The 12,473-nt window shown below is 44.3% G+C and overlaps 2 protein-coding genes across 2 annotated transcripts; one reads left to right on the top strand and one right to left on the bottom strand.

Moving 5' to 3' along the window:
- Positions 1-1,057: 1,057 nt before the first annotated feature.
- LOC119364290 (PI-PLC X domain-containing protein At5g67130-like) lies at positions 1,058-3,644 on the top strand. Its single transcript, XM_037629736.1, has 7 exons — positions 1,058-1,288; positions 1,404-1,664; positions 2,150-2,248; positions 2,333-2,636; positions 2,716-2,939; positions 3,051-3,137; positions 3,256-3,644. The coding sequence occupies exons 1-7, from the start codon at positions 1,199-1,201 to the stop codon at positions 3,409-3,411; spliced, it is 1,221 nt and encodes a 406-aa protein (XP_037485633.1). The 5' UTR covers positions 1,058-1,198; the 3' UTR covers positions 3,412-3,644.
- Positions 3,645-6,082: 2,438 nt separating this feature from the next.
- Positions 6,083-8,582, bottom strand: LOC119364289 (40S ribosomal protein S10-1-like). The gene is made up of 5 exons (XM_037629735.1): positions 8,426-8,582; positions 8,298-8,346; positions 7,421-7,703; positions 6,697-6,832; positions 6,083-6,334 (listed from the first exon to the last, which is right to left on the bottom strand). The coding sequence occupies exons 1-5, from the start codon at positions 8,426-8,428 to the stop codon at positions 6,239-6,241; spliced, it is 567 nt and encodes a 188-aa protein (XP_037485632.1). The 5' UTR covers positions 8,429-8,582; the 3' UTR covers positions 6,083-6,238.
- Positions 8,583-12,473: the final 3,891 nt, after the last annotated feature.

The raw sequence follows: 12,473 nt of genomic DNA, 5'->3' as shown, positions 1-12,473 counted from the left end.
CACATTTCATAGGAAAATAAACATTAGGCTAGACTTAATAAAAAAAATCCTATGATGTGAAACAAAGGACATCTCATTTCCTATTCCTACTCATAGGATTTGAGAAGCATGTCATCTCATTTCCTATAACTTTCTTATTCCTATGATTCTCCTACCCTATGAACCAAAAGAGGCCTAAATACAAATGTATGAAGTCATGTTTTAGTATTAGATATATCTATATCTAGACAAATTTAAAATAAGAATTTTGGGACGGAGGGAGTATCACTCCGACTGTCTGACATTGCACCTGACCACCGCAACTGGAGGGGCCGAAATCACTATTCTGACCCTTTCAACGAACTTTGTCACAAAATGAACTCGACGTGAAAGTATTTCACGATCTGACCCTTTTAGCAACGCCACAGCCCTGGCGTTTCTGCCCAACATAGAAACGCCGAGGTAGCTAGTGTTTCTGACCAAGAAGAAACGCCGAGGTAGCTAGCGTTGCGGACCAGGTAAGAAACGCCAAAGGCGCTGGCGTTGCTGCCCATCATTGAAACGCCAAGGGACCATGGCGTTGCTGCCCTCTTTGGTCATAATTAATTAACCTTATTAGTTGGGCTGTTCATCCACATTTTACATGCACATGGAGAAGAGCAGCAACGCCATGGTCATTGGTGTTTCAATGATGGGCAGCAACGTCAGCGCCTTCGGCATTTCTTACCTGGTCCGCAACGCTAGCTACCTCGGCGTTTCTTCTTGGTCAGAAACGCTAGTTACCTCGGCGTTTCTATTTTGGGCAGAAACACCGCGGTCTATTGCGTTGCTAAAAGGGTCAGATCGTGAAATACTTTCACGTCGAGTTTATTTTGTGACAAAGTTTGTTGAAAGGGTCAGAATGAATTGTGAAAAAGTCCAACCGGAGGTGCCCGAACCCGTACCATCACTCCGTCCCCTTGACTGACACATGGGGCCAAGCGCAATAACAAACGCCGCAGCGAGCTACCAAGATCAAGCGACGCGAAAAAACAGAGCATAAACCACGCACATAAGCAAGCGACGAAACCTGGAATGTCTGGCCTTACAAGTCACACAACACAAGGATTGCAGGCTTGCTCCACCACTAGCTTCCGCTGTCCGCCGTTCCAAGAACGTAGCACCAGCCGCGCAGCGCAGAGCTTGGCGGGGGCGGGTGGCCGCGGCAAGAAGAATTGATATGGCCAAGGAGACGGTGCTTCTCGTCCTTGCTTTCGCCGCCGCCGCCGCCTTCCTGTGCTCGTGCCCCGCCGTCGCCTCCGCTCGGAAGGTACGCTGGCTGGTAGTTGAGGACATGTCACCAGTGACATTGATCTTTCTCGGCCGCGATTGTGTTTGCGCTGCGCTCCCGTGGACGGACATGATCTCCGGCTGCTGCACTGCAGGTGAGCGAGACGTGCGCGCTGTCGCGGAACTGCGACGCCGGGCTGCACTGCGAGACGTGCGTGGTGGACGGCAACGTGCGGCCGCGCTGCACCCGCGTGACCCCCGTCGACCCGCAGAGCAAGGACCGGGGGCTGCCGTTCAACCGCTACGCGTGGCTGACGACCCACAACTCCTTCGCGCGGCTGGGCACCCAGTCCCAGACCGGGACGGCCATCGTCACGGCGTTTAACCAGCAGGACACCATCGCCGAGCAGCTCAACGTGAGTCCACCGCCGCCCGCTCTCGCTCTGCTCTCTCTTCCGTTTGCCTGCTGACCTGTGGGACCGGCGAGTATCCGAGTCCATGTTAGACCCTGTCAGTGTGCGGTGGGGTGAGGTGTCCCCGGACGCAACACATGTCAAAGATGCTCGTCCACGTGTCCAAGGCGCAGCGCACCTCCGGGCGCCGGTCTTGCGTGCACGCCCACACGCTTGCTTGGAGCGTTGGCACGGCAATGCTAGCTGCAAGGATCACCCATACCGCACACATGGCAGGGGAGGAGCAGCCACCCGTGATGGGCACTCCTCTCCTCCCTGTGTATCCTTGTGTGGATGAGACGTGTGGTGTCCGCTCCAATTCGGGTAGCACGTCCATTCCTGGCCGCATTCCATCCCCGCTGAAATAAACACGTTGTGAGCTGTGGCTACTTCGAAGGTAAAATTGATGACGTTCTCAAGCTCAAGTAATTGAATTTCTTGTGTCGCAGAACGGCGTGAGGGGGCTGATGCTGGACATGTACGACTTCCGGAACGACATATGGCTCTGTCACTCCTACGGCGGCGCCTGCCGAAACTTCACCGCATTCGTAAGCACCAACCAAACGATACTTTACTAGAACCAATCACTCTCATCGACGACTAACTAGCGGTTATATGTTCGTCGACGACAGACGCCGGCCGTGAACGTGCTCCGGGAGATCGAGGCGTTCCTGAGGAGGAACCCCTCCGAGGTGATCACGATCTTCATCGAGGACTACGTGGAGGCGCCCATGGGGCTCACCCGGGTGTTCAACGCCTCCGGCCTGACGCCCTTCCTGTTCCCGGTGTGGCGCATGCCCAAGAACGGCGGCGACTGGCCGCTGCTAAGCGACATGGTCCGCGACAACCACCGCCTCCTCGTCTTCACCTCCAGGTCCGCCAAGGAGGCCGCCGAGGGCTTCGCACACGAGTGGGGCTACGTCGTCGAGAATCAGTGTAAGTGCACGTCTATCATCATCGATCGATAGATAGGAGAACCTGACGATGTTGTATCTATCCTTTCCATGTGCTGCAGATGGGAGCAAAGGGATGGTGAAGGGGTCGTGCCCGAACCGCGCCGAGTCGGCCGCCATGAACGACCTGTCGAGGTCGCTGGTGCTGGTGAACTACTTCCGGGACCTCCCAAACTTCCCGGAGGCGTGCAAGGACAACTCGGCGCAGCTGCTGGGCATGCTCGACACCTGCCACGCCGCGTCCGGGGACAGATGGCCCAACTTCATCGCCGTCGACTTCTACAAGGTAGCATCACATCCTTATCTGCCGGAGTAGTTACTCTATGATGAATATGAGCACGATGAGGACTCGCTGAGTGCTGATGATGTCGATTAATTTCTGCCGATGGTTACCCAGAGAAGCGACGGAGGCGGCGCCGCGGAAGCCACGGACAAGGCCAACGGCGGGCTGGTTTGTGGATGCGGAAGCATAGCTGCCTGCAACGTATGTAAATGAGCATACATGCCTCGCTGCTTGCCTGCCATGTTTACTGCATGTTTCGACAAAGTGTTCTACAGTATTATAGAGGAACTGACACAATATTTGTGCGTGTGTTGCGCAGAGTAATGGTACATGCTCGCCGCGCCGGCGCGGGAGCACGCCGAAAGGCATCTTCAACAAGACCTCAGATGCCGCGTCGTGGCAGCCGCCGGCCATGCTGCATTGGCAGCAACTGATGCTGCCGACCACCTTCTTTGCTCTACTATTATGCTTGTAGAAGAACATTGGACTCTGAATCAGCAAAACTTTAGACTAGTTGGCAGACTGTAAATCATAGATGCAAACTAGAAATTTTATGTGCCGGGTTCTCATCACACGCTGCAAGTACACTTTTTTTTTTGCTAATGACACTGCAAGTACACTTTGCTGTTGAATTTCTGCTAGGCCAAAATTCGGCCATTGTATGACATAGCTTGTAAGTTATGTATGTGATGAACTCTTTGTTTGGAAGTTGTGCATATTTGGTAGCTAAGGGCAACTCCAACGTGAATCGCCAAATCCCCGGTAAATGTCTGGACCAGACAGTCTGGATATTTTTTGCCATCCCACGCATCAAAATTGTCTGGACCTATCCGAATGTTCAAAATCCTACAAATTGGCACCAAATGAGGGAGAGGTTTCTCCAACTCCTTCCTTCTTCATGTGATGTGTATTTGCACCCTCGGCGACCACCGCCGCCGCTACACAACCCCGACCGCCACGCGGGCCTTATCGGACCTTCGTCGCACAATGCAAGCGCTTTCCTGCCTTGGATTGCACCGCCGTTCTACCCTGGATTCCATCGCAGCATAGGTAACCTCCGCTCCCTGCCGACATCGTCCATAGCAAACACTACGCCTGGCAAGTGCTCGGCCAAATGCCATTGCCAAGAAATCTTATGTTCTAGTTGTTTACTTTGAAGCAAACACGGTGGATTCAGATGAGGAGTACTTCTACAAAGAGTTCATGGAGTCGGATGAGGATGAAAGTACGATGATGAAGGCGGTAGACATGGTGCGTGCGTGTGTAGCATGTTCTCGACTACAAGGGATCAATAAAGGGACATCGAGTATTGAATCGGAATAGGGTAGGTGGCATCCCATGTTGGTCGTCGAATAATTTGCCCCTATGCGATATTATTTGTGTTGTTATTTCGGATGCGGCAACAAGTGTTCGATCGCATTTACCATGGTGTCCGGGCCTATGATGAGTACTTCATACTGAGGAAGCGTGACATTGGAACCATTGTGTTCTCTAGTTATCAGAAGTGCGCAGATGTAATGCGGATGCATGTCTATGGCACGATCGTAGTGGGACGAGTACCTCCGGATGTCTGAAAGCACATACCTCGAAGCGATGGTCAAATTTACTATTGTGGTTGTGAAGGTGTTTGGACCGGAGTACTTGTGAGAACCAATTCCTGCAGACACAACAAGGGTCATGGCAATTGGAGAAGCAAGAGGGTTTTCATGTATGCTCGGATCCATGGATTGCATGCACCAAAAATGAAAGACCTGTCCATATGCCCAACAAGGGCAATACGAAGGCCATTGTAAAAAGATCATCATCATTTTTGAAGCAGTTGCATCAGATGATCTCTGGATTTGGCATTCTTTCTTTGGCATGACTGTGTCTCACAGTGACACCAATGTGTTGTAGCCATCTCCTATGTTTGTAAGGTTCTGCGCCAACGAAGATCCTGAGTGCAATTGTAGCATCGGTGCTAATGACTGCAACACGGGGTATTATCTTTGTGATGGTATCTATCCTCCATGTGCGATTTCCGTCAAGACCATCTCCGAGCCAAGGGGTAACAAACAATGTCACTTTGCACAAAGATAAAAATCTTCTAGAAAGGATGTTGAGAGGGCATTTGGAGTGATCCAAGCATGTTATGCAGTTGTTCGCGAAGCTGCTAAACTATGAGATCCAGAGACATTGTGGGGGGTGAGGACAGCTTGTGTGATCTGCAGTGGCGGAGGCAGGATTGCCTAAAATTTGATGCTAGGAAGGGCCGGCGTAAAGCAAAATTTTAAAAACAGCATTGGTCATATGCATAATACAAATAAAATTGCGATGATGGGGTGGGCTTGGCCCCTGCTGGCCACCCCTACCTCCACCATAACATGATTGTCGAGGATGAGAATGATGGAGTTCGTTGATCTGAATTTTCAAACATGGGTGATCCTATCAAGCTTCTAGAACAGACCCGTCCAGTAGATGAATGCGTGAGCGGCTCCAGAAAGATCTGGTTGAGCATCTTTGGGTGTTTCATCTAGACTACTAGAGCATTATATCTAAGTTGAATTCTAACTTGAACTATTTTGTTTCTAAATTTATGTTTGGATTGTAAGATTTTCATTTGAATTATTATTGCATTGGAATACTTATCTGTCAATTGCTTTAAAGAGCACAAAATATATTGAAAACGGACATTTGATGCCTAATATTGGCATAAAAATTGGTTGGCAAAAGTTTATGATGGCTGAGGTCCATTTTGATGTAGTTGCCCTAAACCATTGTTGTTTTCCAAATTTTGGCATAAAAATTGGTTGGCAAAAGTTGCCCCATATTTTACAAGTTCTAGTTTTGGCCAAAATTGGCTGCATACCAATCAGGCTCATAAATTCAACCACCATTGTATCATAGGCATCATACCATCAGATTCGTAAAAACCAGGATACTCCCCTTTTCATTATTTTATGATGAAAAGGCTAAATTTATCCACATGGAAACCAAAGAAACAAGGGGCAGGAGAGAGAAGTAGAGCTAAGGCATCCGCCAGGAAACCAACCACCTACCGCCTGCAATCAAGACGAATCAATGGGGCAAAAACCTGGCGGCTGGCGCCGCCACCATACAAACGTCTACTCACACCATGGAGTACCACCTAGACAGTTCAAAACACGAGCAGAAACAGAAGTATTTCGCAGAGCTATTTTACTGGAGTGAATCAAGATAGCATATTATAGATATGTAGACTGATCGATCTCGCAAACATCACTACATAAAACCATCATGCAAAACTTAAACTCAAAAACATCACATCCAAACTAGGGGGAAGTTCACTCCATTGGGCTAGCGCCAAAGCCACCACCGCCGCCGCCACCACGGCCAAAGCCGCCACCACCACCACGGCCAAAGCCACCACCACCAGAGCTCTGAAACATTTCAGGGTGGAAAAAAAATCAGAGAAATCATCCATATCAACTGAAACATGCAGTCACTTAGTTTTCTTCATTATTATTTCAATAATTGTATCAATAACATGCATTTCTTCTGCTCATGGCAAGATTTAAGTATAGACCTTTTGCAAAGAAAAGTGTGCAAATTATGAAACTAAGAATGGGACTCTTGAGCATGAAACAAAATACAGGTGAATACAAAAAGCTGCTCAAGTGCACAGAACAGGAGGATTCAAACAGATATTCTAAGCTAGAGTATTTATCTTGGCTGTAAATTGCTATGCTAAATCATACAACCAAAACAAGACAGGAGCACATCAAGTAGATAAGTTGATTACCCTGAATGATGGCTGGAACTCTGCAGGGGCTCCACCTTTCTCACCACCAAAGTCACCAGGTGCACCACGAGGACCGCCACGGTAGCCATCCCTGTCACCATACCTAGGTCTGTCACCCTCAAAGCGAGGTGGCCCCCTACAAAAGGTCCAATCAAAATAAGCAACATTAAAAGCTTGCCTTGGCAACAATAAAATCATTAAGAGGATAAATAAACATAGTAACTTAACCCAACAACATTTGCAAACCCTGAATACAAACATATTGAAGTCTACATAATAAAATCAAAGGACCAACCAATAAGAAATGAAGTGTGTCCACAAATGGAAGTAAACCATACATTAAAAAGTCTGACCATCATGCAAGATAGATCAAGTCTACAGAACAACCCAAGGACTTAACACAACCCGATACAAAAGAGAATTTTCAAGTTCATACTGCTATGATGTAAAGCCATGTCTACAGATTAGAGTCTGCACCTTAAACCATTAAGTCAAATCACATGCAGTCAGAATGGAGACATTCAGTCATAATTAATATACCACAATCAGCCATCATAAACTAAAGTTAGTAGTCATTTTCATTAGTCAAGTAAGTGCAACTGAAATCATCCCGTAGGTACTGAAAGGTATATCAAGGACAATGGCATTGTAACAAAAGAGATGATTTGCATATTCCCAGAGCAATGTCAAATGAACTCCCAGAGCAATGGCAAATGAACTATACCTTGGGCGGTCACCAGGTGGGCCAGAGCCAAGAGGGCGGCCAGGAGGCCTGGCAGACTTCTTGAGAGTGGCAGGCACGATCTCAGATGGCAGGTTGAGGAAGTTGCGCAGGAACTCGATGCCATCGTTGGTGAGGTACCAATAGTAATGCTGCCACGAGAAGGTCTCCCTGACATATTCCTTAGACTTGAAGCTCTGCATGAGCTTGATCACCTGGAGGTTCGGCACGTCAATCCGCGGGTGCTTCGCCAGATTGTAGTCCTTTTTGGCATACAGCACCCCCTCTGCAATAGCACATACATGGTTTATGACAAACCAGAGCATGGAATCTTTCATTTGGTTTCTGATGTACTACATAATTTGACGACATATCATCAAGTAAATGATGTCACCAATAAATATGGCATTAGGTGAATTCAGTTTCGTATTTCCTGGTGTAGAAAGTCATAACAAGCCATGGCATGGAATTTCCATTTTGTTTATTGATGCACATAAATTCAGAACCAATCCCCATTAAACAAAATTCATTTACTTACGGAAGAACATGATCCCACCCAACTTATGAGAGCCTAGTAGGCTTCCTGGCATGCAAAACTGTACCAACGAATCAAATCCTATACATTAACACAATTCACCTCTCCCCTTAAAGATTTATCTTTCTTTTAAAGACAAATAAGTTGCACTAAACGTAGTTGCTGTGAGCGCATCAGATCAATCCTATTCACGATCAACCACGCCTCTATTGTACTCCCTCCGTTCCAAAATAGATGACCCAACTTTGTACTAACTTTAGTATAAAGTTGGGTCATCTATTCTGGAACGGAGGGAGTAGCTACTTACTACTAGCCTACGAGCGCGAGGGATTGAGAATTACTGACCTTGGAAGAGGTACTTGCAGATCTCATTGCGGTTCTTCTTGGAGATGATCTGCACGAGATTAACACTGGCGTCAGGGCATGTAAAACAGCGATGAACGGCAGCTTCGATCCGAGTGGTAATCGCGTACCATGGTGGGCGGCGCGCGGGTACGACGAGCTCCAAGTGCGCCGGGACGGGTGAGGAGGCGGCGGCGCGAGGGAGAAACGAAGAACCCTAGAGACTCTGACGAGTAAAGCTTTTATATAGTCGCTGCGGTGTAGGGTTAGTCAGAGAGAGGGTTGTGGCGAGGGGCAGAATGTAAAAGGGAGGGGGCTGCATGGAATATAGGCCCGCCTAAACGGGCACAGACCGGGCTTGTGAGTTAACACGGCCATTTTAGGATTTTCTTTGGGCCCAACAAACAACTCCAATGTTGTTGGATGCTCTCAAGGACATAGTAGGCGCAAAGTCAAACATTGCAACAAAGCTCTCTTTACCATTGCCTCAAAAAAAACTCTCTTTACCAAGTTCTCAAAAAAAAAAACTCTCTTTACCGAAGTCTTTGGAGTATTTCTTCAAGTAGAGATTGACGCTGTGAAGAATGTGTTTACAGGATGCAGAGTTTCTGCACCCGAGCTCAAATGAGCTCGAGTGAACAGTAAAATCGAAAAAAATTCCAAAACAAATTGGGAGAAACATTGACAAAAGTTTTAAGTGCTTGCAAAAATTCATCATTAAATCACATTCCTAGAAGGCGTGGCAAAAAATGGTACTCTAAAAATGCTACTTTCAAAAGCATTTTGGAGCACTAAAATTGTTTTTTTTTGCCATGCCTTACGCCAATGTGATTCCACGATGAATTTTTGCAAGCACTTAGAACTTTTGTCAATGTTTCTCTAAAAAAAAATGGATCTTTTGATATATTTTTTTTGATTTTACTGTTCACCAAGCTCATTTGAGCTCAGGAGCATAAAGGCACTTTCGGTGTTTACAAAAGATTTCATTGTAATTCTTACTCATAGGAATTGCTTTGCATTTTCTTGGATCTTAGGTCTAAATCAGTGTACATGTAATTGTTATAAGTATGAATAAAGTTATAATGCTAATGTTACTAAATATATATATATAATTAGACTAAAAAACTAAATATAATACCTATAATACGAACTTTGTCTAATAAAAGCTATAATGTGAACTGAGAAAAGCTATAATGCAAACTCCCAGTCCCAGATAAAGCTTTCGAGTTTCAAAAAAAACTCAAAGCTTTCAATATCAACTAACCCTGAGTGATTATATATAGCTTAAAAAAACTTACATTGGGCGATTCGCCTACAAAAACCATCCCTGGGCAATTTGGTCTGCGCGCCGGAAACTTATTCATGAAGGTGAGCATCAAAGCCCTATGTCAACTCATATGTTCATCAAAAGATTTTGCCCAACTTTGAGCTATCTTCGCCAATGAAAAATCAGTAATAACTCAAGTCCGCCAAACAACCAGGAGGCGATTTCATCAATAAAGCAAAACATGTTTCCCTTTAAAAAAACTAACTGTCTGAGAGTCAGCACCAAGCTCAAGTCCGCCAAACAACTAGGAGGCTATTGCATGATTGCAAAAGATATTAACTCTTCAAAATTTGGGTTTTAGGCATGTGAAATATTCCACGAACAACATGAGAATAATGTTGAGGCCCGTCGCTTAGCAAGGATGACAACTAGTTTAGGGGGGAGACACCATTTGTGGCTTTTTGGTCCTCCTTCTAATCTTTGTATTCCAGTGAACATCTTGAGTAAATAAAGTGTGCTGGCCGTGTAAAAAAAATATAACGTGAACTGAGCTAGAACGTGAATTCCTAAAAGAAACTAGGCAGCGGAACATATTCGAGCCCAAGTTTTGTCATGAACATATTTTTCTAGATTTATTTTAAGTTTTTTGGGTCACTAGAGCAGAACCGGCCTTTAGGGCCGGTTTGTGACAGCCTTTAGTGCCGGTTCGCCAACCAGCACTAAAGAGTGGGGACTAAAGCCCCCCCCTTTAGTACCGGTTCGTCACGAATCGGCGCTAAAGTGCAAACACGTGGCACGAGCCAGGCCCGGATGCGCATAGGGCTTTAGTACCGGTTGGTAACACCAACCGGTACTAAATGTTTGGTTTTATTTTTATTTTTCCTTTAATTTTGTGTTTTCAATTTAATTTAGTGATTGTTTTACATTATAATGAATTGTTAAATCCATATCCATATTATACTTGATCACCTAATTAGGTGATCAAGTATAATATATATGGATATGGCATATATACTCTAGCTAGCTAGCTAAAAATCATCGTAGTCGTCATTATCACTATTTAATCATCATAGTCATTACCGCTATCTAATCACCACCAACACTAGCTTAAAGAAGAAACATTCACTTGTACCAGAAGCAAAAATATCATTGAGTTCAATATGATTGTCATGATATTATAAGCGTTCATATATAACACCACAAAAACAAATCACTCTTGAAGATTAAGTTCAGAACGAAGAATACGGACATGAAAGGACAAGTACTAAGAGCATGAACTAGCTAAATCACTCATGTTGCTCTCTCTCAGGTAAAATAGCATAGAACATGTATAACTCTCCTGATTCATCATACTGGAGCATGCAGATGAACCTGTCTCATAATCATGGGTTGCACTTCTCATTGCTGCCCCCTAGTACTTCTCTGCGATCGTTAACAATTTTCCTCCAATCTTTCACTATTAAGCATTCATCGCTTCTAGAAATCCTGAATGCACTCATGTGCAATGCAGGATATCTTGGCCGTAAGCTAACAATTGACATGCAACATTTAGTCTCGATTCCCTGAGGCATAACTGTCATCGGGAGTCCCTGTTGAAGAACATCGTGTAGTACTTAATTAATTAATATACTTAGCAATGAAAGTTTAACAAAAAAATTATGTATGCAAAAGATGCACTGAGGACAAATAGTAAAAATCTTACCATCATTCCTAAATAGATGTGACCGTAGTTCAATACGATCACTATTGGTCGCACGTTTTGAGTAGTAACATTTCTAAGTCCAGAAAGAAAATTTGTCTTGACAGTATGAAGATCCTCAAGCCATGAAACATAATGACTTGTCTCCTCGCAGTTTAGTTTAGCTCCGGGACAGTAGTAGGTCCTGTCTACCAAGCGCCGGACATGTTTGCTTGAATGGAAATAAGCTGTCAATAGAAATTAGTTGTCAGTTATTTTTTAATAAGCAATATCAAAGACAAAAATATAGTTGAAAAGAACTCACATAATGGTAGAATTGGAGGCGTCTGCACATCGACCCATATGTCTCTATTACCTTCAATATCATCTTCCGGACAAATATCAAAGGTGATAACCATATCAGAATGCATAAGCCTTGCATAGTGTTTGCCAAATTTTGCATTCAAAATAGGTGTACGTCTTTGCATTGTATACTTTGACGTTAAAAGTATAACCATACTCAGTTTTCAGGTAAACCATCTTTACCTCCATAGTTTCCATATTATTGAAACCTATCTTATCTAAGATAAAAATTCTTGCATGGCAGGGGATGCGCTAGTAGAATAGTGAAAATTAAAAATTATAAATCAGGCAAATGAAACATATATAAGTCATGCTTAATTACGAAAACAGACTTGTCGTTGTGACTTAATGTATCGAATTCGAAGGTCTCATCCAGCTTGATGCTGAATCGCCTATCATCAACAAGAAAATTTCTGTCGCACAGGCCGCGCTGGTCTTCACAGTATTCGCATATAATGAATTTTTTTCCGTCGTCAGACGACATTTCCTATATATGTTCATATAGGCGAAATATTAAACACTTATTAATTCAATTAATTCAACTAATTCAACTAAGCATTTACTAAAAATAAACTAGTTCTATTAATTCAACTAGTTCAAATAATCTTATATATCTAATTTTTCTTACTAAAAATAAACTAGTTCTATTAATTCAACTAGTTCAAATAATCTCATATACCTAATTTTTCTTACTAAAAATAAACTAGTTCTATTAATTCAACTAGTTTTAATTCATCTAACATTAACATTCTAACATTCTTATCTACGAAATTCATCTAACATTAATCTGAACAATAGAAAACGGAAAATAAGTAAAAAATATGTGTGTGTAGTACTGTGTGTGTACATGTGTGTAGTGTGTGTGTGTGTG

Source organism: Triticum dicoccoides, chromosome 2B (genome assembly GCF_002162155.2).
Source record: "Triticum dicoccoides isolate Atlit2015 ecotype Zavitan chromosome 2B, WEW_v2.0, whole genome shotgun sequence".
Taxonomy (NCBI): Eukaryota; Viridiplantae; Streptophyta; class Magnoliopsida; order Poales; family Poaceae; genus Triticum; species Triticum dicoccoides.
This window is presented reverse-complemented; position numbering and strand designations above follow the sequence as displayed.

Excerpts from the sequence above, each read along its gene's own strand:
- LOC119364290 (XM_037629736.1), top strand. The coding sequence starts at position 1,199 with ATGGCCAAGGAGACGGTGCTTCTCGTCCTTGCTTTCGCCGCCGCCGCC. Across the intron at positions 1,665-2,149 it reads CCATCGCCGAGCAGCTCAAC|AACGGCGTGAGGGGGCTGAT; the intron begins GTGAGTCCACCG and ends CTTGTGTCGCAG. Across the intron at positions 2,637-2,715 it reads CTACGTCGTCGAGAATCAGT|ATGGGAGCAAAGGGATGGTG; the intron begins GTAAGTGCACGT and ends CATGTGCTGCAG.
- LOC119364289 (XM_037629735.1), bottom strand. Across the intron at positions 6,833-7,420 it reads CCACCTGGTGACCGCCCAAG|GGGGCCACCTCGCTTTGAGG; the intron begins GTATAGTTCATT and ends GACCTTTTGTAG. Across the intron at positions 6,335-6,696 it reads AGTTCCAGCCATCATTCAGG|AGCTCTGGTGGTGGTGGCTT; the intron begins GTAATCAACTTA and ends GAAATGTTTCAG.